Source organism: Meles meles, chromosome 6, assembly GCF_922984935.1.
Source record: "Meles meles chromosome 6, mMelMel3.1 paternal haplotype, whole genome shotgun sequence".
Lineage (NCBI taxonomy): Eukaryota > Metazoa > Chordata > Mammalia > Carnivora > Mustelidae > Meles > Meles meles.
This window is the reverse complement of record NC_060071.1, coordinates 35,880,771-35,908,614: the sequence shown is the minus strand read 5'-3', so window position 1 is coordinate 35,908,614 and position 27,844 is coordinate 35,880,771. Positions and strand designations below refer to the sequence as shown.

The following is a 27,844-nucleotide window of genomic DNA, read 5'->3' as shown; positions in this document are numbered from 1 at the left end:
AACCCTGCAGCCGGATTGTGAATGGTAGCTTTCAGCACGCTGGCGGGTAGCCCCCTGCACTGGGGAGACTGGCATTTTCACAGTGGGCCCTGTCAGCACTGGCAGCAGCAGGCAAGGGTGTAACGCCCTTCAATGGCTTCATGAGTAGAGGGCATTGAAGAAGGGGAACTCAAGCAAGAAAGGAAGAAAAGGCTGGATGCTGCATGCCCAACCATGGCTGACCCACTGGCTCCTGAACCTACGGAGACACACCTGCGGCCTTCCACTTTGCAGAGGGGCAAGAGTAATCTTGAATTCTTGAATCTTGAATCTTGAATTCTAACCACACACTATTGAGTCCTGAAGACATCTGAGTTAACATCTTTATTTGCTGTTAGGAAGCTGTGCCTCATCCATCTTTCTAGTTCAGGTCCTAACACAAAGCCTGACACACAGTAACTGCCAACAGAGTATTTATGGATTTATTTAATGAAGGAGCTAAAAGAGGGTCAGAAAAGGGAGGGTGGGGACTGTCATATACACAGGCACCTGATTAACATGGCATGATTTGTTCCTGATCCAATCAGATCCAGAATATGAAACAGACATGGAATCTGCCGGCCCGTGTGGGAGGTGCAGAGACAAATTCCGTGGCAGTTAGAAAGCAAGCTGGCTGCCAAGATGGAGAAGAGGCAACCTTTAGTCTTGACCTTCCATAATCCCAAGGCTCCCAAATTTCATGGGAACCGGAAATACCAAAGGGTGAGGAGGTACCTAATTGTAGGTCAGATGGGAGGAAGAGGACTTACTTAAAGGCGGGCCTAAACAGAGTGTCGTAAGATAGAGAAAAGATCACCCTGGGTAGGGAGAGACATCCACAGATCAAACCCACATGGGGATCCTTAAGGGAGAGATGAGTAGGAGGCCCTGGGGATCAAGGGTGATCTTTTTGGTAGGCAATATTTCCCTCATCCTTGTAGCCTACCCTCCCCGTCAGCAAACATCTGAATGTCACGATGCCACCCCAGAGGAGGCAGCACCATGTGGATCAGACACACATCTACATCCGAATGTTCTGTGGCAGCCTGTGTGGTTTTGGTCTCCTAATGTTGATCTGCACGACCCCACTGAGCTGGGTGCAATTCCTGGTGATCAAGAATGGCCTTGAGCTCTACGCAGGACTCTGGATCTCATGCAGCCATGAACTGTGCTGGAGCCGCACACCCAAACCTCCCTGTGAGTGCCACCGAACCAGGCCCCACAGTCCCCAGAGCTTTCAGCCACGTTGGCTCTTCATCTTTCTTCCTTCAAGATCTCTTTACCCTCACCTCTTTGAGTCCAAGACCGGTCTCAGGCAAATTGTGAATGTAGCCCTGCTTTTCCTAGGTGTTCTCAGTGTACCCTTTTCCCCTCTGACTCCTGGTTGCTTCCTCTCCCAGCTTAGTAGCTGATACTCTCTTTACTCTCTGGGAAGAACTCTCTGGGCCTTTATAAGCTGTCACTGCGAAGCAATGTGAGTATTCTAATGTGGTTGTAGAAATACAAGTAATTGATCAGAATTGGGAAAGAAAGTGAAGTGTCTCAGCCTCTATCAGATTTAACTTTTTAAAATTTTTTCTTTAAGATTTTATTTATTTGTTTGAGAGAGAGAGAGAGTGAGAGAGAGAGCACAAGTAGGGGGGGAAGGAGAAGCAGACTCACCACTGAGCATGGAGCCCCATGCGGGGCTCGATCCTAGAACCCTGAGATCAATGACCTGAGGCGAAGGCAGATTCTTCACCGACTGAGCCACCCAGGCGCCCCAGATTTAACTTCTAAGGTCAATTTGTTCTTCTGCTAACAGTAGAAGGGAATACAAATGCATGTCAGATATGCGGTATAACAAATGCCAGCTATTTAGAATAAATTATTAACATCAGATTTTATGTGAATTTAGGTAAATCTAAAAATGCAATACAAAACATTTAAAAGTAAGTTTATAGGACTAGAAGATGCTATATGCATGAGTTTTTATTTAATTTTATTTATTTATTTGGCAGAGAGAGAGCGAGAGGGAACACAGGCAGAGGGAGTGAGAGAGGGAGAAGCAGACTTCCCACTGAGCAGGGAGCCCGATGTGAGGCTCGATCCCAGGACCCTGGGATCATGACATGAGCTGAAGGCAGATGCTTAATGACTGAGCCACCTAGGCACCCCTATAAGTTTTTTAATCAGAACCAAAACTTAGAGGAAAGACGTAACTACACTAAACAGTTTCCTCCATCATCTTCAAAAAATATATTTACACAGAGAAACAGGTATTGTGAAAGAAAACATGCACGAAAGAAGCATTTATGTCTCTTTGTCAGATAAGCAGGGGCCCCAGATGCTGGAGCTGGGGTCGGGGGTTGCACCTAGGCTCCACCCTGAGCTAGAGCATCTACGCCATGTGGAGCTAAGGAGCAAGATCTTGAGATGAAACTAAAATCAAAGGCTGGCAGATAATTCAATTGCATTCTTCAGCTTCAAAGAAAAACTAGGGAAAATATTTGCAACAAATATGAAAGATAAAAGGCTAAATGGCATTGATATTTTTAAAAACGTATTATTAATAAAAAGGTGAATACCCCAATAAATAAATTCTTAATAAACAGGTCACAGAACAGAAACTAAAAATATCTAATAAACATAGGAAAAACCATCTAACCTTAATCGATCATTAGAGAAAGGCAAATCAAATGAACGATGAGATAGGATTTTTCAAATATGACATTAGCAGAGATTTTTTTTAAAATTTTTTTAAAGATTTTTTATGTATTTATTTGACAGAGAGAGATCACAAGTAGGCAGAGAGGCAGGCAGAGAGAGAGAGAGGGAAGCAGGCTCGCTGCTGAGCAGAGAGCCCGACGCGGGACTCAATCCCAGGACCCTGAGATCATGACCTGAGCCGAAGGCAGCGGCTTAAACCACTGAGCCACCCAGGCGCCCCTTTAGCAGAGATTTTTAAATGATGCACACTGTTAGACACTCTCATACACTGGGGACCGTAAGTGGGTATAACCAAAGCAATATGATTATGTATATCCAGAGATATACACTCACGAATTCCATTTCTAGAGAAATTCTGGGAATTCGTGAGTATAAGATACAGGCTAAAAGGAGTAGAAGATATAAGCATAAAAATTGAGCTGCAATCATATGTAGGTAATTGTGCCCAGGCTAAAATTCAGGACTTGAGATTATTATTTTAACGTTTAATGAGTCAGAATCTTGGAATTTTGGGGCACCTGGGTGGCTCAGCCAGTTAAGCCACTGCCCTTCGGCTCAGGTCATGATCCCAGGGTCCTGGGATGGAGTCCCGCATCGGGCTCTCTGCTCAGTGGGGAGCCTGCTTCTCCCCTACCTGCTACTCTACCTGCATGTGCTTGCTCTCTCTCTCTTTTTAAAAAAATCTTTAAAAGATTAAAAATCTTTTTTTTTTAAATCTTGGAATTTGCCACAGTAGCAAATAGTTTATTTCTTGCAGCCTAGAATTCACCTGAGGCCAACTGTTAATGATTTAGAGAAGGTCAACTGAGTCCTTTAGGTACACAATTATAAGTCAAGTATCTACCCTATTTCCAATGTTCACTAGTCCCAATTCTAAAATCAGTAAGTAGTCTGCAATACAGAGCTCATAAAGAATTCCCCAAATGTAATTAATATGTCCAGGTCTCATCAACCTGTGACAATATATTATCATTGCCCCAAACATTATTATCCAAATTGAAGAACTTTGAATTTTTACCTACTGACAGCGAGAATTTAGTCCCCTTTTCCATGGTAAACCTGTCATTTCTAAGAGTTTCACGGGGACTCTCTCAGGTGTTCTCAAGAATATGTGTGCTCATGGTCTTGTGTCCCGGACTCCCATTAGGCCACTGTGGCTCTGGCTCTGACTTGACCTGGTTCTAGGTGACTGATGGCTTCTCTGCTGTAGTTGTTGCTAATGGAATGGGGAAGGGGTGGGGAGTAGTAGACACCATTCTTCACTTATATTCCTAAGTCTCAAGTGTGGAACAGACCCTTCTCTTAACTCTCCTGTAGCACAGGTGAGATCAGACCATAGCGTAAAGGAATGCTTTGGCACAGAGGGTAACTTGAACCATCTGGAGGACTGTAGGGAAGCAGGGTAGGTCTTTTTAGTCAGAGTACTGGGGCCTCCAGAGCCAGGCCCTGGGAACCACTGCACGTGACACACAGCCAACCTGGGTGGGGATGCTCGATTCTGGCACTCCAATGGGGTTACCAGGGAACCTGAATCCTCAGCCAGTTTCACAGCCTCCTCTCCAAGGTGCTGGTCCCCATCCACGACTTTTTCCATTCCCAAACCACCTTCTTTTCCTTGGGTCTGGGGAGATTTTGTCTCGCCTTTGTGTGGTTGGAATGAAGGTGTGATGTCAACAGCGTGGAGGTTATATTTAGCTAGATAAGTGGGTCAGTCCCTCAGCAGCACCTTCGTTATCCATATCCACACCCCACCTCCACTCACTCAGTCTAGCTCCTTCATGTTAAAAAGAGCCTGATCCTTTCGGAGCACTACCTCCCTATCCTGGCTTTGATTTTTGCTGAAGGACTTAGGATGCAGTGCGAGGAATCCCATCCCCAAATCTCTTTGGTACAGCGGAGTACCAGGTGCTTAGCATTTCCTATGGCTGGCTCCTCTCCTATGCTTCTTCCTTCTCATGTCATCTTGGCTTCCTCCACTGATTCCTTCCAGAGTGTCAACACCTGTAAAGGAAAAGAGCATCTAGTGTTAACTTAGTTTATTTGTTAGAGCAAGAGCAAGGTGATGTATAGCCCTGCCCCTCTCACCTTCCAGAACCTCCAGGACAAAGTTTTACTTTCCTAACAGTAGGAGATCCTGCGCACAGTTACAAACCACCAAATGGTGAGTGTTCTCAGTTCGCTGAGCATCGTTACTGCTTTCTGGTAGGGTCGTATTCCTTCCAGTTGCTTTTATTTCCTACTTGATGGTGCTCTGAAGTACAGAATCACTGACTGGGATGACCCTGAGGACCCTACCGAGGATCTTAGCAAGCTTTTCAAACATTCAGATTTCTTCCTTTCCAAATTGAAATTGACATCCCCTCTCTTCCCAAGGCATTAGCTTCATTGCCTTCAGTAAACTGGGATGTTTGCCTTGCTTTTCCTGCAACCCAAGTCCACATCCAAGAATATGACTAAGGAAATCTTGAGAAATGTTTGGGTACAGATGACCTAGGTGGGTGTTTCTTATATCTAGGACACTTCCCTTTCACTGGACCAAATCTTCTTACCGAATAGTAGGGCCTTTTATAACTTAGGTCCTAAGATCTTTGAAACTTTGACAAGTAAGCTGTTGTAAAAACTAATGTTTAAAAGCTTATGGCTTTTGGTCTTAGAGGAGATGGAGGCTCAAATGCAGCTTTAGGATGTTTCTTTTATTTTGCTCAGTGAATAAGGAAAGAAAAGCCATGAAGTTAAACAAATGCAGCCATTTTATATTATGGAGCCAAGTGTTTAGTTTGGTCAGATAATTAGTTTTGTATGATTATAACTAGTTGACTTGCTTCCTTGGGAGGTGAGACTATTCTATGATGTAAATCTTCAGTTGTTGCTTCGGGGGTGTGAGTGATCTTATTTATGTAGTTTCAGGAGATGAGGATCTAAGAGAAGATTCTAAGAACATGAAGACAAGTCTTCCCCTCATTGGTGGAAGAAAGACTAGACTGTAACATATCTTAGACAGGACTTGGACTGGGTATCTTAGTACACTTTTATGTTGTATTTCACTTGAACTAGCATAACCTAAAGAGTGAACCTATTGGGGCGCCTGGGTGGCTCAGTGGGTTGGGCCTCTGCCTTCGGCTTGGGTCATGATCTCAGGGTCCTGGGATTGGGCCCCGCGTTGGGCTCTCTGCTCGGTGGGGAGCCTGCTTCCTCCTCTCTCTCTGCCTGCCTCTCTGCCTACTTGTGATCTCTCTGTCAAATAAATAAATAAAATCTTTTTTAAAAAAGTGAACCTATTTATGAAGATTCAGAAGAATCTCATAGATTCCCAAGGGCAGGAAGTTTGTTGTCCCTTAGGAGATTCCAGAAGAGACTGGGATCTCAGACGAAGAAAAATCAAGCCTACCACTCAGTCTCTTTAGAGATGCTTTAACGCTCATCTTTGTTTAATACTTTGCTTTATCACTACAGCTCAGTTTTTCCTTTCCAGTTTTACTAGTATGCAAATGCTCAAAAGTGATATCTCTGTATCACTGGTAATGTATCTATCTTCTTGGTTCAAGAAAGCAAAGTTCTATATATAAGGAAAGTAGCATCAATCAGTCTCAAATCCAAATTTCCAAGCATAAGAATCAAATTAGTCCAACATAGGTCAGAGTTCCTTCTTTTTTCCAATTAGCTATGGTCGGGGGACTACAGACAAAGGGCCAGGGCTATAGGCAAGGGCTGCTAGGTCCTGTGGGGGACTGTGGGCTAAATACCAGGAACGATGCCTATCACACTGGGCTTCATGCAGCTAAAAGCAGGCTGATGGTTCTGACTGGCTACGTATCTTGCTAATTCTGAGTGACCCAGGTTTCAGGAAATGCGTTGCTCTTGGGTTATCATTTTTTTAAAAGATTTTATTTATTTATCTGACAGAGATAGAGAACACAAGTAGGCAGAGCTGCAGGCAGAAGGTGAGAGAGAAGGAGGCTCTCCACAAAGCAGGGACCCTGATGCAGGGCTAGATCCCAGGACCCTGAGATCATGACCTGAGCTGAAGGCAGATGCTTAACCTACTGACCCACCCAGGCACCCTGAGTTATCTTGTTTTAATGTGGCTAACTTGTTTCGGCCACAGAACAACTCACCTCTGTGGGTAGGCATGTGGTTTCCCTTCATGGACTTTACTATTATCAATGATGTTAGTAAGTGGTGAGTTCTAGAGAAGAAAATGAGACTTAAGAGGCAGATCTTAAACTGGGATAAGCTTTAGTATATTTTCTTCTCTCTTGGTTAGTTGGAAGCGGAACCGGGATTCTCAGGCATAGAAGTGCTTAGAGACGAGCTGACCCCTGCTACCTTGAGACAGGAAAGAAGCTAGACAAGGAGGCACCCTCTAAAGGGTATTGAAGAGATTGCAGGATCTGTAGCATCTCAGAAGAGCTTTATTTACTTGCAATTGTGTGTTATCCTTTATTTCTTTTTATTTTATTTCTTTTTTTAAAGGCTTTTATTTAAATTACAGTTAGTTAACATACAGTGTTATTTTAGTTTCAGGTGTCCAATATGGTGATTCAACACTTCCCTACAGTACTCAGCGCTTATCACAACACATGCCCTCCTTAGTCCCCATCACCTATTTCACCATCCCCCACCCCAGCCACCTCCCCTCTGGTAACCATCAGTTTGTGTTCTAGAGTTAAGAGTCTGTTTCTTGGTTTGCCCCCCTCTCTTTTTTTTTTCTCTTTGCTCATTTGTTTTGTTTCTTCCATTCTATATATGAATGAAATCATGCAGTATTTGTCTTTTCTCTGACTTATTTCACTTAGCATTATACTTTCTAGATTCATCCATGTCATTGCAGATGGCAAGATTTCATTGTTTTTTATGGCTAATTGATAGTCCACTATAAATAGATGTAGAAACACAGATATAGATATGTACACACAATATAGATGGAGATAGATGTGTGTATATATCTATATCACATCTTCTTTATCCATTCATCAATCAGTGGACTTGGGCTGTTTCCATAATTTGGCTATTGGTAGATAATGCTGTAAACACTGGGGTGTATGTATCTTAAAAATTTGCTGTGGAAGTCAAGGGAAGGATCTGTTTCACATTAGGGAGGTTGTAGCAAAAAGTAACGTTTGGCATGCCCCTTCTTCTCTCTTACCAACATCCGGTCTGCAGAGAGCAGAGCTCTTGAGCCAGGAGGTGAGGGAAGAAGTGTTACAGTGCTTGGGTAAGGGCTTTGGAGCTGAAGACCTTTTTAGCAGACCTCTCCCTGAGCAACTGCGAGAGAGGGTCTTGAGGAACTCTCAGGAAAAAAAAAAAAGCAAATAGAAGATATTTTTAAGATGTTAAATTTCTGCAATCCAGTAAATTCAAGCTTGAAATCATTACAGTATGGGAGTTTAAGTAAATAGGACTTCATTTTGTAGTCATGGGCTGACAAGGCACATGCAAGTCAGATATATTTAAAAGAGAAAAAGCAAACAGAAACAAACTACAAGTCCAACAGTGGTTAAATCATTAAGTGAAACAAGTTAATATGATAAATTAAATAAAATTTAAAATGATGTTTAAAACAGGTGATTTGGGGGAAAAATCTTACCATAGAATCTTAAGGGAAAAAAATCACTTGATTTTTAGTATCATATCCACTATGTACAGAGGATAGAAAAATGCTGGAAAGAAATAATATAAAATGCTAATAGTAGCTGCCCTTGGTAGTGGGATTGTAGCTGTTTTTCTTCCTGCTTCTTGGTACTTTTCTAGCCTTTCCAATGCTTATATTGACATGTATTACTTTTAGAATTAGAATTAGGAATAAGAAAATGTTTTAATCTGTGTCGTGATGTTAGAGTCACACCTCTTAGAAACTAGTTTATAGGGGCACCTGGGTGGCTCAGTGGGTTAAGCCTCCACCTCCAGCTCAGGTCATGATCTAGGGGTCCTGGGATCGAGCCCCGCATCAGGCTTTCTGCTCAGCGAGGAGCCTGCTTCCCCCTCTCTCTCTGCCTGCCTCTCTGCCTACTTGTGATCTCTTTCTCTGTCAAACAAGCAAATAAAATGTTTAAAAAAATAAAAGCTAGTTTATTCTGTAAATAAACAAATAAAAAAAAGAATGACACATTGCCATTAGCAACAACATGGATGAAAGTAGAGGTGTTGTTAGGTGAAATAAGCCCATCAGGGAAAGTGAAATATCTTATTATTTCACTCATATGGTATTTCGAAACACTATCTAGAATTTAGAAACAGAACAGATGAACCTAGGGGAAGGAAAGGAAAAAATAATACAAAAGGAAGTCAGAGAGGAAGGCAAACCATAAGAGACTCTTAACATTAGGGAAGAAACGGAGGGCTGCTGGGGGGAGAGGTGATTGGGGAAAAGGTAACTGTGTGATGCGCATTAAGGAGGGAGCTTGATATAATGAGCACTGGGTGTTATTTGCAAATTTTGATTCACTGAATTCTACCTCTGAAAGTAATAATACGTTATATTTGAAATTAAATACATTAAATTTACAAAAAAAATAAAAAAAATAAAAGCTAGTTTACATCTAAGTTAGATGGGTTAATGCAACCAGAACTATTTGTATATCATCTTCAGTTTTACAATAAAGGCTTTACCTTCACAGTAAATAATTACAAGTATCAATGAAAACCTGGGAAATAAAATCCTTATTTGTGCCTTGGTTGCCACATGGCGAGCTCTGCTTCATCCTCCTTAGTCCTCACGCCCTTCTCTGAGCCTCTGTCTGGTTTTCTTAAGAGGGGTCCCCTGCTGGACTAATCAAGCCTTCCCTTTCTCCTCCTTCTTGGCAGATTACCTTCAAATTTCCAGGGCTTTCTTCCTCATCTCTCTCTTCTCCATAGTCGTTGCCCTTGCCTGGCTCATCAGCTCTTGCTTGCCCAGAAGAGGAGGTTTAATCACCAACTTGGATCTGAAGGTCTCCATGCTCAGCTTCATTGCAGGTACAGACCTAGACTGGCAAGGTAATACCAGGGTGGAACTGTCAAGCAAACCAAGTTTCCCGGTGGGGCTTTCCTCCTCTTTTTCTTGTCCTTTTCCTCTTCTTTAGTATCACATCCAGTTGCCAGTTCCCTGCCCTGTTTTACTGTACACCTCAAGCTGACTTAGCCCAGGGGAGAAGTAGAAGCCCCTTTCTCTTTCCCATCTTGGTCAATCCCTAAATTTAAATTCTGCCATACATATGGCATCTGGAAGCAGAAGGAGAGTTGGGGGTGATGGTCAAGGCAAACTAAAGACACTGATGCTTTGTGACATCTTTTCTTCTGGTCCTAGCCATCTCCCTGCTCCTCTGCCTCGCCCTATTTCTGGCACAGGTTCACTGGCATGCTAAGGATGCCTTGGAGCCCGATTTCCTATGGGCCTATCACATTAATTGGTGGAGTGACTTCTTATACACATTTTCTGGTGAGTCATTCCCCTGCCTAATGCAAGAAGGATAGAAGAGGAAGTCCCTTCTTGAAAGGGAGGTAGAGTCTAGGAGAAATAGAAGCACTGACTGTTCCTATTTAGAACATTCATGGAGAAGCAGCATGATATGGTGAGGAAAGCATGGATTTTGGAGTCTGGAAACCTAGATTTAGCAACCTGTTCTACCATTAACTGAGGCATGCACAGGTTGAGCAACTTGCCTGAGACTATACAGATAGTTGTGGAACTATCAACTATCATTGAAGGTTCAAGCTTGGTCTTTACCATGTAAGAAATACTGTATGGCAATGAGAGCACAGGAGGATAAAGAAACTGCTGAGGGAGAGGAGGGTTGGCTTTTAGAACTGAGGAAAGCATGAGTAAGAATTTTAAAAGTCAAAGACTATCTCTGTTTTGAAACTCACCTCAAATTCTTTTCCTCTAGGGATCATCTCCTTCCTCAACCACATAACTTTCAGATTTCCTTCCCTTGATCGAAATGTCAGTGCAGTTCCCAAAGAGCAGTCAAGGCTGGGGGTTGGTCCGGTGACTACAGTAGTACCTGATGAAGATGAAAGTTTAAGGTCTGATAAGGAATCTACAATTGAGGAAGAGGAAACAACCCCAGAATCAGAATCGTCATAGTGATAGAAAAACCCAACTACTACTTGTCTTAAAAACGGAGGAGAGGCTGAACTGGAAATGATGGTGCAGATTCTAGGAAACTCTCCTAATATCATGTCCATGTTACTGAAGGAGAAAGCATTAAACCTGCTGAAATGTGTTTTGTGTGCACTGGATCTAAAATATATATTATAGTCATAAAGAAAATAATAGACGTTTACTTAAGAAAAAATTTCTAAGAGAATACAGCAATGTTTAGGGTCATGAAGGAAAGAAACTAGCAACAGATACAGTGTGTAGATCAGATCTCTTTGGGCATCAGGGATCTTACAGACCAGAATGATTCATGGAGAAAGATGCCACCTAATTCTACTTGAAATTTTCTTTTTGTGTGTGGCCTTGAGCCACTCAGGGTAGAAGACATTTGGTTAATTTTGTTGAATCTGAATTGCAGACAATGGAATGAATACCAGTGGAGATAATACCTACCATCCAAAGAAGCCGAAGGGTGCTGGGGTAGGGGGTGGGTTCTGGGGAATCCGTGAGATCCCATTTCCTATGAGGATTGGTAATTTGAAACCCTTACAGTCTTATTACATGAACCCACTGCTTCTCCCTAGGTGGGGAAATATCTTAACCAGGCCCCCCACAAGCTCTCTGAAATTCTACACAGAATTTATGTATGCACTTTTCTGTGAAGAAAGCCACAGACTCCAACAGTTTCTTCATAGGTCTGTGACTCTTTCGATTCCTTGGGCATCAATTTTGTTTTAATGAGCCAGATGATGCTGAAGGACTCTCTTCAGCCTACGTATGTATGTGAACCAAGTTGAAAGATTTTTTTTTTCCATGTTTTATATACCCTGTAAAACTAAGTGCGGGGGGGTGATGATTTCAGGCCACCATGTAATTCTTTAGATGGTTAAAGATCCTTTTCAAACCCAAACCAGATTCCATGCAGAAAGTCTCTGACATTCGTTTTGTCCTTTATTCCTTTAGAAGCTACTATTACGACTCTACTGGTTCAGGTTCCATACTTCTCCTCCCCAAATCTGGCAATGGAATGGACTAAAATGCCCAGTTTCACCCCTTGCTGCTCTTAAAGATGAGCTTTTGGGTCCTTTTGGTTTAATTTAGAGATTTATTGGTAACCTTTGTAGAAAACAAACATAGACATGGAGCAATTATGTAGTTGTTTGTTTGTTTGTTTTAGATTTTATTTATTTATTTGACAGAGAGAGATCACAAGTAGACAGAGAGGCAGGCAGAGAGAGAGGGAAGCAGGCTCGCCGCCGAGCAGAGAGCCCGATGCGGTACTCGATCCCAGGACCCTGGGATCATGACCTAAGCCAAAGGCAGACACTTAACCGACTGAGCCACTCAGGCACCCTAGATTAATATTTTAGCTTTTATTCCTAAGGATAGGCATTTAGCAGCACATATATGTGTGCACCCCCCTTCGAGACACACATGCAAACACACATATATACTGGCACTGCACTTCGACCCTGTCTTAGAAAACTCTTTCTCCATGTTGGCTCCTCTTCCTAGCAGGTGACCTTAGTTATAGCAAAATGACTGGTGCCTCATTTAAGAGGCTCCTCAGGCAATTCCAGAGCCTTTGCAAGAATATATATCTATCGAAGTCCAGCTCCCCTTCCTCCCACACCCCTCATATACTAAGTATACCCCACACATTGACTGATGAAGAGTTCATTAAGGTCACAAGCTTTATTTATAATTCAGTTTGAATACTTTACTTGTAGGACTAAACTGACAAGAGAGCTAAGTGTTCACGACTCTTTAGGAGATGGGAGTCTTAAGTGGGATGAGAAGAAGGAAGTAGGTCTGAGAGTGGAAGATGCTAGATTATAAGAAAGTAAGCATAGGAGCACCTGGGTGGCTCATTGGTTAAGCGACTGCTTTCAGCTCTGGTCACCTGGGATTAAGCCTCGTGTCAGTCTCCTGCTCCTTGGGGAACCTGCTTCTCCCTCTCCCTCTGCCTGCTGCTCCCCTTGCTTGTGCTCTCTCTCTCCCTCTTTCAAATAAATAAATAAATATTCTTTAGAAAGAAAGAAATCAAGAAAGAAAGGAAAGAAGGAAGGAAGAAACCTCTCTTTAAAGGAGGAGGAGGAGAAGAAGGACCATAAAGGCTGTGACTTTTAGGAGAGAATGGGTAATTATTATAACTAAGCTTTCTACTTTGCAAGATCATTATCTTATAAGAAAGAGACAACCTTTCATTGCTCCTTTAGAAGCTGAATGCTCTATTTTCTTCTTTCTCTCTTTCTTTGCATGTAGAGAATTCCTTTAAAAGCTTAGGTGAGTTTCCAATAAGATAGCTCAGTAAATCACCCTTCTGATATCTTCCCTCTACTTGAAACACATTGCATGATAGATAAAGTGGAGGGAAGAGGCGGGGGGAGAGGGAGGCAGGAGGTGGGAGAAGAAAGAAGGGAGAGAGATGCAAGATTGAGAAGTATAGCCAGGTTAAAACAAGACAAGCATTTTCACAAACCAGAAAAATGACCCAAACACAAGGCTGTGATTTGACTTAAGCCATGGATTTAATGGGCTCTAAGTCCTAAAGCTAGTGGAAGTGAACAGGAAGATAGATCCTGTAGAGTGAAAAGAGTTAAAGTACATCTCAAGACATGGACTAGAGGTAAGTCTACTATTCTAGCTCAAACGTGGGACTTATGGAAAGCCACCAAGCCCTGACTGGGGCTGTAGCTTACTTGGAACCTTATCCTTGAAGAGGTAAAAGGACACAAATACAACCTTGCTTAACCAAGAAACCCATTGTTTCATAACCAGGTGTGTGATATTCCCTGACAACATAGCAGAACAGGAAATCTGAAATACCATATTATGAGAACTGATTCTGGACTAGGGCACTTGACTAAAGTAAGGAAACCCCAAAACCATTCAATCGAATGAGCATAAAGGGAAAGAAAAAAAAGAAAAAAGGCAACAAAAAAATTTGTGTGCTTGCAAATAGGAATTCCAAACATGTAAAGAAATGTTAAGAAAGAAATTCAAAGTCAACAATCAAAATATTAATTCATTTCAGATTAATTTGCAGTATAGTATGATAGAGGCTTTAAGTATTCTTAGGAAACGTAAAGAAATATATGACAGAAAAAAAAAAGAAATATATGACAGAATCATAAATTACCAAAAAAAGACCCCAAACTATGAAACAAAAATATATGGAAATAAAACAAGAACAGTTTTGGGGCGCCTGGGTGCTCAATGGGTTAAGCCTCTACCTTTGGCTCAGGTCATGATCCTGGGGTCCTGGGGTAAAGCCCTTCAGTGGGGAGCCTGCTTCCTCCCCCCTCTGCCTGCCTCTCTGCCTACTTGTGATCTCTGTGAAATAAATACATAATATCTTAAAAAAAAAGAACAGTTTCAAGTGAGAAAGAACCCAGTAGAAATCATAGGAATGAAAAATATAGTAGCTATTAAAATAAAAAAATCTAATAAATAAAACCCTAGATAGTACACACAACAAAGAGAGAAATATTTTATTTTCAGATATATCTAGAATATTTCACCAAATAATATGTCTGAAAGTTTCAACAATATTTTTAAGATAAGTTTCTTTTCCTTTTTCTTTTTTTTTTTTTTTTAAAGATTTTGTTTATTTGACAGAGAGAGAGAGCAAGTAGGCAGGGCAGCAGGCAGAGGGAAAGGGAGAAACAGGGTTCCTGCTGGGAGATCTATCCCAGGACCCTGGGATCATGACCTGAGCCTGAGCCAAAGGCAGGTCCTTACTTGACTGAGCCACCCCGGTACCCCGAGTTTCAACAGTTTTAAAAGACTATTAATCAGTCTGTGTTTCCTGACCACAATGACATTAAGTTAGAATTCAATAAAAATAATAATTTTTAAAAATATTCTTTGTGTTTTATCTAAAAATGCTCCCTAAAAAAATCATGAGTAAAGAGGAAATCACAATGGAAATGACAAAATATCTAAGAGAACAATAAAAGAATTGCTACCATAAAATCCCACAGGTGGATTTATTTAAAACAAAATAAACATTAAAAAAATAGTTTAAGGGGAGCCTGGGTGGCTCAGTGGATTCAGCCTCTGCTTTCGGCTCAGGTTATGGTTTCAGGGTCCTGGGATCAAGCCCCACTTTGGACTCTCTGCTCAGTGGGGAGCCTGCTCTCCCCTCTCTCTGTCTGTCTCTCTCCCTACTTGTGATCTCTCTCTCTGTGTCAAATAAATAAATAAAATCTTTTAAAAAATAGTTTAAAATAAATGATTATACAGTCAACTCAGGACTTGAAAAAGAATAACTAGACAAACCAGAAGGAGAAGAAAGAAAAAAAATTAAAGTAAACAGTAAAATATGAAAAGGTTTTTAGGCTCAAACAACCTAATACGTAATTCTTTGGAAAACAATAAAATAAAAGACAAACTACCAGCCAATTTAATTAAGAGAAAAAAGAAAAAGCATAAATAAATAATTTCAGGAATGATAATATATTATACATATATAAAAAACATATTTTTTAAGATTTTATTTATTTATCTGACAGACAGAGATCACAAGTAGGCAGAGAGGCAGGCAGAGGGGGGAGGAAGCAGGCTCCCCACTGAAGGGCTTTACCCCAGGACCCCAGGATCATGACCTGAGCCAAAGGTAGAGGCTTAACCCATTGAGCACCCAGGCGCCCCTAACATTAAATATATATTACTCAAACATATCTTATTGTTTAAAACTTCTGTTTCTTTTGTGTTGGTTGTTATTTCTCTTTTCTCACTTCCTGATTTTATTTGTTTGGGTCCCTTTTCTTTCTGATAAGTCTGACTAGAGGTTTATCAATATTACTAATTTTTTCAAAGAACTAGCTCCTGGTTTTATTGATCTGTTCTATTGTTCTTTTAGTTTCTATATAATTTATTTCTACTCTAATCTTTATTATGTCCTTCCTTCTGCTGGCTTTAGTCTTCATTTGTTGTTCTTTTTCTAGCTCCTTTAGTTGTGAGGTTAGTTTGTGTATTTGAGAGTTTTTCTTGCTTCTTGAGATAGGCCAGTACTGCTACGTATTTCCATCTCAGGACTGCTTTGGCTGGATCCCAAAGGTTTTGAGCTGTTGTGATTTCATTTTCATTTGTTTCCATGTGTTTTGTTTGTCTGTTTTTTGTTTTTTACTTTCTTCTTTGATTTCCTGGTTGATCCATTTATTGTTTTGTAGCATGCTGTTTAACCTCCATGTATCTGTGATCTTTCCAGATCTTTTCTTGTGGTTGACTTCTAATTTCACAGTGTTGTGGTCAGAAAAGGTGCATGATATGATCTCAATCATTCTGTATTTGTTGAGGCCTGTTTTATGACATAATAGGTGATCTGTTCTGGAGAATATTCCATGTGCCCTTGAAAAGAATGTGTATTATGCTGTTTTAGGATGAAATGCTCTGAATATATCTGTGAAGTCCATCTAGTCCAGTGTGTCATTAAAAGCCCTTGTTTCCTTGTTGATTTTCTGTTTAGATGATCTGTCCATTGATGTAAGTGTGGTTTTAAAGTGGGATTTATTCCTGGATTGCAAGGTGGTTCAGTATTCACAAATCAATCAACAGGATACACCACATTAATAAAAGAATGGATAAGAACCTTATGGTCATTTCAATAGATGCAGAAAACGCATTCAACAAAGTACAACATCCATTCATGTTGAAAAGCCCTCAACAAAGTAGATTTAGAGGAAACATATCTCAACACTATAAAGGCCATATGAGAAACCCACAGTTAATATCATCCTAAATAGGGAAAAACTGAGAGTTTTCCACTAAGATCAGGAACAAAACATGGACGTCCACTTCCACCACTGTACTTAATACAGTACCATAAGTCCTAGCCTCAGCAGTCAGACAACAAAAAGAAATAAAATGTATCCAAATCAGCAAAGAAGAAGTAAAACTTTCACTATTTGCAGATGATGTGATACTATATACAGAAAACCCAAAAGACACAACCAAAAAATTACTAGAACTGATACACGAATTCAGTAAAGTTGCAGGATGCAAAATGAACATACAGAAATCTGTTGCATTTCTATACATCAATAATGAAGCAGCAGAAGGAGAAATTAAGGAATCGATCCCGCTTATAACTGCACAAAAAAACAATAAGACACCTAGGAATAAACCTAACCAAAGAGGTGAAAGACCTGTACTGTAAAACACTGATGAAAGAAATTGAAGATGACATGAAGAAATGGAAAGATGATTCCATGCTCATGGATTAGAAGAACAAATATTGTTAAAATGTCTGTACTATACCAAAAAAATCTACATATTTAATGCAATCCTTATCAAAATACCAACAGCATTTTTCATGGAACTAGAACAAACAATCCTGAAACTTGTGTGGAACTACCAAAGACCCCAAATAGCAAAAGCAATTGTGAAAAAGCCAAACCCTTGCTTGGGACTTGGGGATGGCTCAGTCGGTTAGGTATCTGCCTTCAGCTCAAGTCATGATCTCATGGTCCTGGGATCAAGTCCCTCATCGGTCTCCCTGCTCAGTGGGAATCCTCCTCCTCCCTCTGCCTGCCTCTACCCTTGCTTGTGCGCTCTCTCTCTCTCTCTTTCTCTGACAAATAAATAAAATCTTTAAAAATAAAAAAAGAAAAGCTGGAGGCATCACAATTCCAGACTTCAAGTTATATTAAAAAGCTATAGTAATCAAAGCAGTATGATACTGGCACAAAAACAGACACATAGACCAATGGAACAGAATAGAAACTTGAAAAATGAATCCATAACTGCATGGTCTTTGACAAAGCAGGAAGAAATATTCAATGAGAAAAAGACAGTCTCTTCAACAAATGGTGTTGAGAAAATTGGACAGCAGCATGCAAAACAATGAAGCTGGACCACTTTCATACACCACATACAAAAATAAATTCAAAATGTATTAAAGAGGGCATGAATGACTCATTTAGATAAGCATCTGACTCTTGGTTTTGGCTCAGGTCATGATCTCAGGGTCGTGAAATCAAGCCCCATGTCAGGATCTGTGCTCAGCGGGGAGTCCGCTTGAGATTCTCTCCCTCCCTCTTCTCCTGCCCCTCTCCCACTCTCTCTAAAATAAAAGTAAATAAATCTTTAAAAAAAAAAAACTTCAGGGGTACCTGGGTGGCTCAGTGGGTTAAAGCCTCTGCCTTCGGCTCAGGTCATGATCCTAGGGTCCTGGGATCGAGCCCTACATCGGGCTCTCTGCTCTGCAGGGAGCCTGCTTCCTCCTCTCTCTCTGCCTACTTGTGATCTCTCTCTCTCTGTCAAATAGATAAATAAAATCTTAAAAAAAAAACACAACCAAACTTCAAAGTGGAGTAAAGACCTAAACGTGAGACAGAAAACCATAAAAATCCTAGAAGAGGACACAGGTAGTAACTTCTTTGACAATGGCCATAGCAACTTTTTCTAGATATGTTTCCTAAGCAAGGGAAACAAAAGCAAAAATAAACTACTGGGACTTCATCAAGATAAAAACCTTCTGCACAGTGCAGGAGACAATCGACAATACTAAAAGGCAACTTAGAGAGTACGAGAAGATATTTGCAAATGCCATATATGATAAATGGTTAGTATCCAAAATATGCAAGAAACTTGGAAAATTCAACACCCAAAAAATGAATAATCCAATTTAGAAATGGATCGAAGACATGAACAGACATTTTGCCAAAGAAGACGTACAGATGGCCAATAGACACATGAAAATGCTCAATATTACTGATCATCAGTTAAATGCAAATCAAAACTGCAATGAGATATCACCTCACACCTGTCAGAATGGCTAAACTCAACACAAGAAATCACAGGTGTTGGAGAGGATGATGTAGAGCAAAGGGAACACTCTTGCACTGTTGGTGGTAATGCAAATTGGTGTAGCCACTGTGGAAAACAGTATGGAGGTTCTTCAAAAAGTTAAAAATGGAACTACCCTATGATCCAGCAATTGTACTGTAGCTATTTACCCAAAGGATACAGAAATACTAATTCAAAGGGATACATGCACCCCAATGTTTATAGTAGCATTATCTATAATAGCCAAATTATGAAAACAGCCCAAGTGCCCATTGACTGATGAATGGATAAAAAAAGATGTGGTATATACATATATACAATACTATATATTATGTGGCCATAAAAAAAAAAAAAAGGAATGAAATCCTGCCATTTGCAATGACATGGATGGAGCTAGACAGTATAATGCTAAGTGAAATGAGTCAAAGAAAGACAAATACCATATGGTTTCACTCATATGTGGAATTTAAGAAACAAAACAAATGAGCAAAGGGGGAAAAAGAGAGAGAGGCAAACCAAGAAACAGACCCTTAACTACTGATGGTTAGAACAAACTGATGGTTAGAAGTGGGGGGCGGTGGATGGGTGAAATAGGCGATGCAGATTAAGGAATGCACTTGTGATGAGCACCAGACAATGTGTGGAAGTGTTTAGTCATTATATTGTACACCTGAAACTAGTGTTGTACTGTATGTTAATAGCTGGACTTTTAATAAAACCTTAAAAATATTTCTGTTTTGGGATGCCCGGGTGGCTCAGTTGGTTGTGTCTGCCTTTGGCTCAGGTCATAATCCCAGGGTCCTGAGATTGAGCCCCATATGGGCTCCTTGCTCGGTAGGGAGCCTGCTTCTCTTATCCTACCACTCCCCCTGTTTGTGCTCTCTCTCTCTCTGACAAATAAATAAAATATTTAAAAAGATACAAAAATGTTTCTGTTTCTTTACTACTCTTTATTTGTGTGTTTCTCTATGTTCAAATCTCCCTTGATGGCTTTAGACTTTTCCCATTTTTTTCTTTGTAATCCTATCAGTGTCTACGTAACATTTTGAACTATTAAGATACCAAATCTCTAAATTAATCTGTGGATTCAACACAATTCCAAACAAAGACTGACTGTTTTTGTTTTTTGTTTATTTATGTATTTATTTATTTATTTATGGAGAATGCCAAGCAAGTCCTAAAATATAGTCCCCCATCAGGCTCCCTGCTCAGCAGGGAGTCTACTTTTCCCTCCACCCTTCCCCACACTCATATTCTCTCTCTCACTCTCTCTCTCTTTTTCTCTCAAATAAATAAAAATTTTTATTTAAAAATTAGAGAAAATTCAGAATCAGTGAATTTCATCTGTTTTATGTCTGTTGTATGTCTGTAGTCTCCTTCAGCTAGAACAATCCCATCACCACCCTCTGTTCTTCACGACATTAAATCCTTGACTAGTTTGGGTCAGTTGTCTTGTAGAATGCCCTACATTCCTGTTTTGTGGGACTATCATTAAACTCAAGTCAAACATTTCTAGCAAAAACCCTTCACAGATGAAGGTACACACCTCCCACTGTTCTACATCACGAAGTATATGATGTTAAGCTAACCTACTATTGATGATGCCAAGCTTAACTACTTAGTTACAATTGTGATTGCCAAATCGTTCTATTGTACATTTTCCCCTTTGAAATTAATAAGTACTCAGTGAAGGGATAATTTGACATCCTGTTCCCCAATAACTTTTTTTAAAAGATTTTATTTATTTATTTGACAGAGAGAAAATCACAAGTAGGCAGAGAGGCAGGCAGAGAGAGGGGGGAAGCAGGCTCCCTGCTGAGCAGAGAGCCCAATGCGGGGCTCTATCCCCTCAGGCATTTTTAATATAAATAAAATTTATAACCCACAATGAAAAATCTTTATAAATTTTGCTAATTTAAAATTAAAACTTCTGTAACACAAAATATAACAACAGTCAAAGAAATATGCTCACCCATAGGAAGATATATATCTCTATATATCTGACAAAGAGTCAGTATCCAGAATATATAAAGGAATTCTATGTAAAGAAAAAAGTTAGAGTCAAATAACACAAAATAAAAATTGACAAAGGATCTGTTTAAGCAGTTTCCAAAAGGAAATCCAAATGGCAATAATATTTTTTCTTTTTTTCTTTTTTTTTTCAAATGGCAATAATATTTTTAAAAAGTTCAACTTCAGCAGCAATTAGGGAAATATAAAATAAAACAGCAATGATAAAATGTTATAATAATATATTATGACAGCCTTATTAATATATTAGAGTAAAATATGCAAATATCATAATAAGATTATTTTTATATTAAAAATTTTGACTTTACCAACTGCAAATGGAATCTTATGCGCTGCCAGTGGGAGTGTACACTGGTGAAAAAATGCTTTGGAAAGCAATTTTTATGCTTAGTAAACTCAAAAATATGTGTATACCCTGTGACTTAGTAATTGCATCTCTGGTATTAACCCTAAAGAAAGATTTTATCATATGCATAAAGAGGCATCATGTAAGGATAATCAGTCCAGCACTTTTTGTTACAGTGAAAAATTAGAAACAACTCAAATACCTATTGACAAAAGAATGGGTTTCATTTTATACTGCTTTCCCTCTTTCTCTTCCCTCTTCCCTCTTCCCTATACTCTAGTCATGCAGGAGTCCTTGAAATTCTTTGATCCCTTCAGGCAAGCTCCCACCTTGCGGCCTTTTCATTCACTCATCTCTCTTCCCACAGCATATCCCAGAAATCCACAAATCTTGTTCCTTCACTTCTTTCAGGACTCTGCTCAAATGTCACCTTTTCAGAAAAGCTTTCCCTGACCATCCTATCCAAAAGATTACTCCTTCTCTTCATTTTCTATGTCATTAACTTGCTTCATATATTTGGTATATATATTTATTTGTTTCCTGTCTCCCACCCTTCATCATGGTAGTTTGAATCATTTTTTTCTGCCCAAACTGTCACCATGTGACTCTTCAAAGCCTCCTACCTCAGTGAAATGTATATATATGTATATGTATAGCGTGTAGTGTGCTTTGGTTCATGGGGTGTAAGCAAAGGTAGCTGTGACAATCCTGAGTTGAGGACCTAAAAGATTTCTACTCACATCTCTTATATTTCTTTCATCCACCATGGGGAGAATGTACCTCAGGTAGGCAGATTGTCCCAGAATAGTGAAGACATGTGGTGGGAACCTGCACTTGACTTGAAACCTGGTCTTCAGCTTCACCCAGCCAAACACTGGCAAACCCAGTCAAGATCAGCCAAACCGCATCTGATCTGCAGACCTGTGAGTGAGAAGAATAAGTACCTGCTATTGTAAGCTACTTAGAACACCGGGAGGGTTTATTATGCAGTACTGTTGCAATGATAGCTGACTGATATACCCCTCTAGAATGTAAACTTCAGCTCAGCAGGGACTTTGTCAGGTTTTTCACCACTATATATGGTCAGTGACAAGAACAGTGCCTAGTATGCATAGACGCTTCATAAACATTTGTTGAATGGATTGATTCATGTATTTGTATTAAAGCTATAAAACTGTTTGGTGATCCCAAAGAGCAAGGCAAGAGTTCAAGAATGCAAAGAAATAACTATAATTTGTTCTGTTATAAATGTAGTCAGTCAGAAGTTGACACCAACATATGAATAACACCTCCAATCAAATAAACAAGGAGCATCTTTTTTTTCCAATTTTAAATACAGTTTTATTTAAGATATTGCATTTTCCACTTAACAATACAGTGCTTATAAAGTGCAATGTTTATTTCCTTTGTCTCTGCACATATTCCATATTCAAGTATCAAGAATGCCCAGTTTTTTTGCTATAGCAGCTCAACATTACAACTGCCATGGAATTTGCTACAAATTTGGGTCCTTTGAATATTGTGTGTGGAACAATGCTCAACCTATTTATTCTCAGGTTGGTTTAGTCAACCTCTTCAATGGTGGGCCCAGAGGAGGCACCACCAGAGGGAGGAGCTCCACCACCAGGGAAGCCTCCAGGCATTCCTCCTGGCATGCCTCCTGCACTCTGGTACAGCTTGGTGATGATGCAGTTGCAGACTTTCTCCAGCTCTTTCTGCTGGTGTTCAAATTCTTCCTTCTCTGCAGTCTGGTTCTTATCAAGCCAGTTGATGATTTCATTGCACTTGTCAAGAATCTTCTGTTTGTCTTCATCATTTATCTTGCCCTGAAGTTTTTCACCTTCAACAGTTGCTTTCATGTTGAATGCATAAGACTCAAGTGAATTCTTGGAAGACACTTTGTCCCGCTGTTCCTCATCTTCAGCTTTGTACTTCTCAGCTTCCTGGACCATGCGCTCAATATCTTCCTTGCTCAAGCGGCCCTTGTCATTAGTGATGGTAATCTTGTTCTCTTTTCCTGTGCTCTTATCCACAGCAGAGACATTGAGGATACCATTAGCATCAATGTCGAAAGTGACCTCAATCTGAGGGACACCACGAGGGGCGGGAGGTATGCCTGTGAGTTCAAACTTTCCAAGTAGGTTGTTGTCCTTAGTCATGGCACACTCACCTTCATACACCTGAATAAGCACACCAAACTGGTTGTCGGAGTACATAGTGAAGGTCTGTCTGTTTGGTAGGAGTGGTAGTATTACGCTTGATGAGAACAGTCATGACTCCTCCAGCAGTTTCAATGCCAAGAGAAAGTGGAGTGACATCCAACAGCAGCAAATCTTGAACATTTTCAGATTTGTCTCCAGAAAGGATGGCTGCCTGGACAGCTGCACCGTCAGCAACAGCCTCATCAGGATTGATGCTCTTATTCAGTTCTTCTCCATTGAAGAAATCTTGGAGAAGTTTCTGAATCTTGAGGATACAAGTAGAACCACCCACCAGGACAATATCGTGGATCTGAGACTTGTCTAACTTGACATCCCGAAGGGCTTTCTCTACAGGGTCCAGGGTGCCACGGAACAGGTCAGCATTAATTCTTCAAACCGGGCACGAGTGATAGAGGTGTAGAAGTCAATTCCTTCATACAGAGAATCAATCTCAATACTGGCCTGGGTGCTGGAAGAAAGTGTATGCTTAGCACATTCACAAGCAGTATGGAGACGACGAACTGCCCTCTTGTTTTCACTGATATCTTTCTTATGTTTGCGCTTTAGCTCTGCAATAAAATGGTTGACCATTCGGTTGTCAAAATCTTCTCCACCTAAGTGGGTGTCTCCAGCTGTGGACTTAACCTCAAAGATACCATCTTCAATAGTAAGGATTGACACATCAAAAGTGCCACCTCCTAAGTCAAAGATCAGCACATTCCTTTCAGCTCCAACTTTTTTGTCTAAGCCATAAGCAATAGCAGCAGCAGTTGGCTCATTGATGATTTGAAGTACATTGAGACCAGCAATAGTTCCAGCATCTTTGGTGGCCTGACGCTGAGAATCATTGAAGTACGCAGGTACTGTGACAACTGCATTGGTAACCATCTTCCCAAGATAAGCCTCTGTGATTTCCTTCATTTTCGTCAAAACCATGGAAGAACCTCCTCTGGATAAAAGCTTTTTGTCTCTCCCTTGTATTCTACTTGGACCTTGGGCCCGCCAGCATCATTCACCACCATGAAAGGCCAGTGCTTCATATCAGACTGGACAACAGCATTGTCAAATCTCCATCCAATCAGGCGTTTGGCATCAAAAACTGTGTTGGTGGGGTTCATCGCAACTTGGTTCTTCGCAGCATCACCAATCAATTGTTCGGTGTCCGTGAAGGCAACATAAATTGGGGTGGTCCAGTTTCCCTGATCATTGGCAATTATTTCCACTTTCCCGTGCTGGAAGACACCCACGCAGGAGTAGGTGGTGCCAAGATCAATGCCAACTGCAGGTCCCTTAGACATGGTTGCTTCTGTGTGGGCCTGGCTCAGGTGGAGAAGAACACAGCAATCCAAAGATCTAGCCCCGTGTTCAGTGAGAACAAGGAACATCTTAAACTGACAATAGATCCATATAAAACTGAAGGGTAATTGATGAAAGGATCAGAAGTAAAAGGTCCTGGCAAGACTTCAGTAACAAATATTTTAAAAAAGATTTTGTTTATTTGACACAAAAAGAGAAACAGAGCACAGGCAGGTGGAGCAGTAGGCTGAGGGAGAAGCAGGCGCCCCACTGAGCAGGGAGCATGATGTGGGGTTCCGTTCTAGGACCCTGGGATCATGACCTGAGCCAAAGGTAGACACTTAACCGACTGAACCACCCAAGTGCCCCAAATAACATAAATATTTAGTCAAATACTACCATCACCTCTGAATTGGAGACTGTTTTCAGGAACAGAAGAGCCCAATGTCCTACAGAAAAGATGAAATGAACTATCGTCATCTATGAGCTGGATGGTGGTAAAAAATAGAAGTTGAATAGGCCTTATGAAAAGGTCCTTGTGTATTTACATAGATAAAAGAACAAATATTAAAGTGAAAGGAGCAAAATATTAATACGTGAATTTAGATAAAGAGTATGGGATATTCCTTTACTGTCCTTGCAACTTTTCTCTAGATTTACAGTTTATTTCCAAATTTTTCTAAAAAGGAAGAAAGGGTTGTTCTAGTATATCCAGTAAGAAACAGAATATGACTAACCCCGAATAGGGCAACTTTTGTAGTCTTGAGTGACTTAGATAGCAATTGGCTAGTTTTTCTGTGATTCAATGTAAGATACTTGTTAGAATGGTCAGATGCATGTTGCCTCCCATTGCAGGGACTTTTTCGTAGGTCTGCTGTTCATAGGTTCCTCATACTTTCTCTTGCCACACCTGGGATTATCTTGAGGATCCATCATACTGTTTCTCTTGGAAGTTAGTCATCTCCCTCATTTGTGTTGAGATTAAGAACCTTTACACTTGTGAACAGGCATTAGATTCTGCCTCTTTAATTGGGTCAACCCAGTGTGTCACCTGTCTTTGAGTTCCTCCAAAAGATAATCTTAGACAGATGTTCAAGTATAAGTAAGTTATTTGAAAGGTGAAATCAAATGTTGGGTGGAGCTGATGCTCCAACTGGCATCAATACTTTTTCCCTTTCACACTTTGTTCTCTATCTCAGGATGTTAGGCTGTATATAAAGTGGAAAAGAGGAGAAATGAAAAAAGGGAGAGAAGGCAATCAATAAAGGATGTATTTTTAAGCTACCTACCACTATGGTCAACTGGAGCTTAATCCTGCAGAGATAATGGGAAACAATAAAAAACCCAAGCTTCAGAATTACACTTCCCACACACAGGGGTAGGGGACTAGTTGAGGGCTACTCACAACTAGGTGTTTATTCCCCAGAACAACTGGGTCAGTTAAGGAGAGAAGCTATTAGGAAAAGAGGTACAGATGTTGGCTACTGGAAGTCTTCCAGAAAACACTGGAGTGTTAAGGCCCAAGAGATATGGGAAGGGCACTAACAGCATCTGCTACTAGACCTAAAGATGTCTATAGAACACACACTCTTGAGCCAAGAAACTGACTAGCACTAGGTCCTGGAAAGGCAATCCAAATTAAAGGTCCTATATATCTCTCCTCTTGACAAGTAGATATCAAGATGATATGTAGTTTTCCCTTTGACAAATAGATATTATGTATCTTGGTTTAAATAGAGTACCACTACTTGGGGCATTTACATTCCATCTGCAACCACTCTACACATAAAGATTCACCATATTTTCTACCATATTATACAACATCAGGTCCCAAAACTCCTCTTTCCCATCTTGTGCTCAAACCTAAACATCCCAGGATGAAAAGATGTGAAATGAAAGTATTGATGCCATTTGGGGCATTACATTTAGAGTCCATCAATTATAATTAGAAGAGGATGAACCAGAAAAATAAGAACCTGCCTCCTACCTAAATAACCATTGAGAAAATTCTACCAGGCAAATCTAGGAAAATTTTGCTATTTCATACAAGGAGGAGGAAGCCTATCTCATTCTTGGGCCACTGAGACAGATCTACCCACCTAAATATGATGTCCACAACAGATTTGCCACTCAGAACTTGGTCCAAATTGTTTTAATATTATCTCATTTCTCATTCATTCATTAAATATTTATTGAGTATCTACAAAAGATATGGCAGCTAAACAAGATAAATGCATACCTTGTTCTCTGAAGCTTATAATTTAGTGGAGGAGATATATTATACAACAAATAATTCCTTAATTACAATTGTGTTAAATGCTAAAGAAGAAAAGCATGGAAGATTGTGAGTTTATAATTGAGAGATTACTCAATCCAGGCTGAAGAGGAATGTCAGGGTAGCCTCCACTGAGGAAGAAATATTTAATCTAAGACAAAGAATCAAGTTTGGCCAGGAGAATGAAGAACATTTGAAAAACAGCATTTGTAAGAAGTCTAGGACATTCCTGAGACTAAAAGATAGCCAGTACTGCTGGAGAGTGGTAGTTCAGGGGTATACTGCAGGATGAGGCCAGACAGATGAGAAGAGCCAGTTCATGTAGACAAAGAGAAGAAAATTTTGGAAGTCAAGGTGGAGGAAGATCAGGATCAAAATTTCCTGTTCTAGAAATTTATATAAATGGATATATTCACTCTCTCCCATCCCATCTTGTTTCATTTTTTCCTTCCCTACCTCCCAAACTTCCCACTTTGCCTCTCAAATTCCTCATATCAGGGAGAACATATGATAATTGTCTTTCTCCGATTGACTTATTATGCTCAGCACAATACCTTCTAATTCCATCCATGTCATTGCAAATGGCAAGATTTCATTTCTTTTGATGGTTGCATAGTATTCCATCATATATATATATATGTATCGCTATATATTTTCCTCTCAGGAATGCCTTTGCTGTGTCCCACAAATTTTGAATAGCTGTGTTTTCATTATCATTTGTTTCCATGAATTTTTTCAATTCTTCTTTAATTTCCTGGTTGGCTTTTTTTTTTTTTTTTTTTTTTTTTTTTGTCAGAGAGAGTGAGCACAGGCAGACAGAGTGGCAGGCAGAGGCAGAGGGAGAAGCAGGCTCCCTGCTGAGCAAGGAGCCCGATGTGGGACTTGATCCCAGGACGCTGGGATCATGACCTGGGCTGAAGGCAGCTGCTTAACCAACTGAGCCACCCAGGCATCCCCCATTCATTCTTTAGTAGAATGTTCTTTAGCCTCCATGTATTTGGGTTTTCTGTAACTTTCCTCTTGTGATTGAGTTCTAGCTTCAGAGCATTGTGGTCTGAAAATATGCAGGGAATTATCCCAATCTTTTGATACTA

At 40.3% G+C, this 27,844-nt stretch overlaps 1 protein-coding gene and 1 pseudogene across 1 annotated transcript; one reads left to right on the top strand and one right to left on the bottom strand.

Annotated features, from left to right (window-relative positions):
* Window positions 1–660: 660 nt before the first annotated feature.
* On the top strand, window positions 661–10,820 carry TMEM202 (transmembrane protein 202). Its single transcript, XM_046009629.1, has 5 exons — window positions 661–741; window positions 960–1,215; window positions 9,532–9,681; window positions 10,013–10,144; window positions 10,593–10,820. The coding sequence occupies exons 1-5, from the start codon at window positions 661–663 to the stop codon at window positions 10,790–10,792; spliced, it is 819 nt and encodes a 272-aa protein (XP_045865585.1). The 3' UTR covers window positions 10,793–10,820.
* An 11,484-nt stretch (window positions 10,821–22,304) lies between these two features.
* On the bottom strand, window positions 22,305–24,496 carry LOC123944751 (annotated as a pseudogene).
* Between the last annotated feature and the right edge of the window lie 3,348 nt (window positions 24,497–27,844).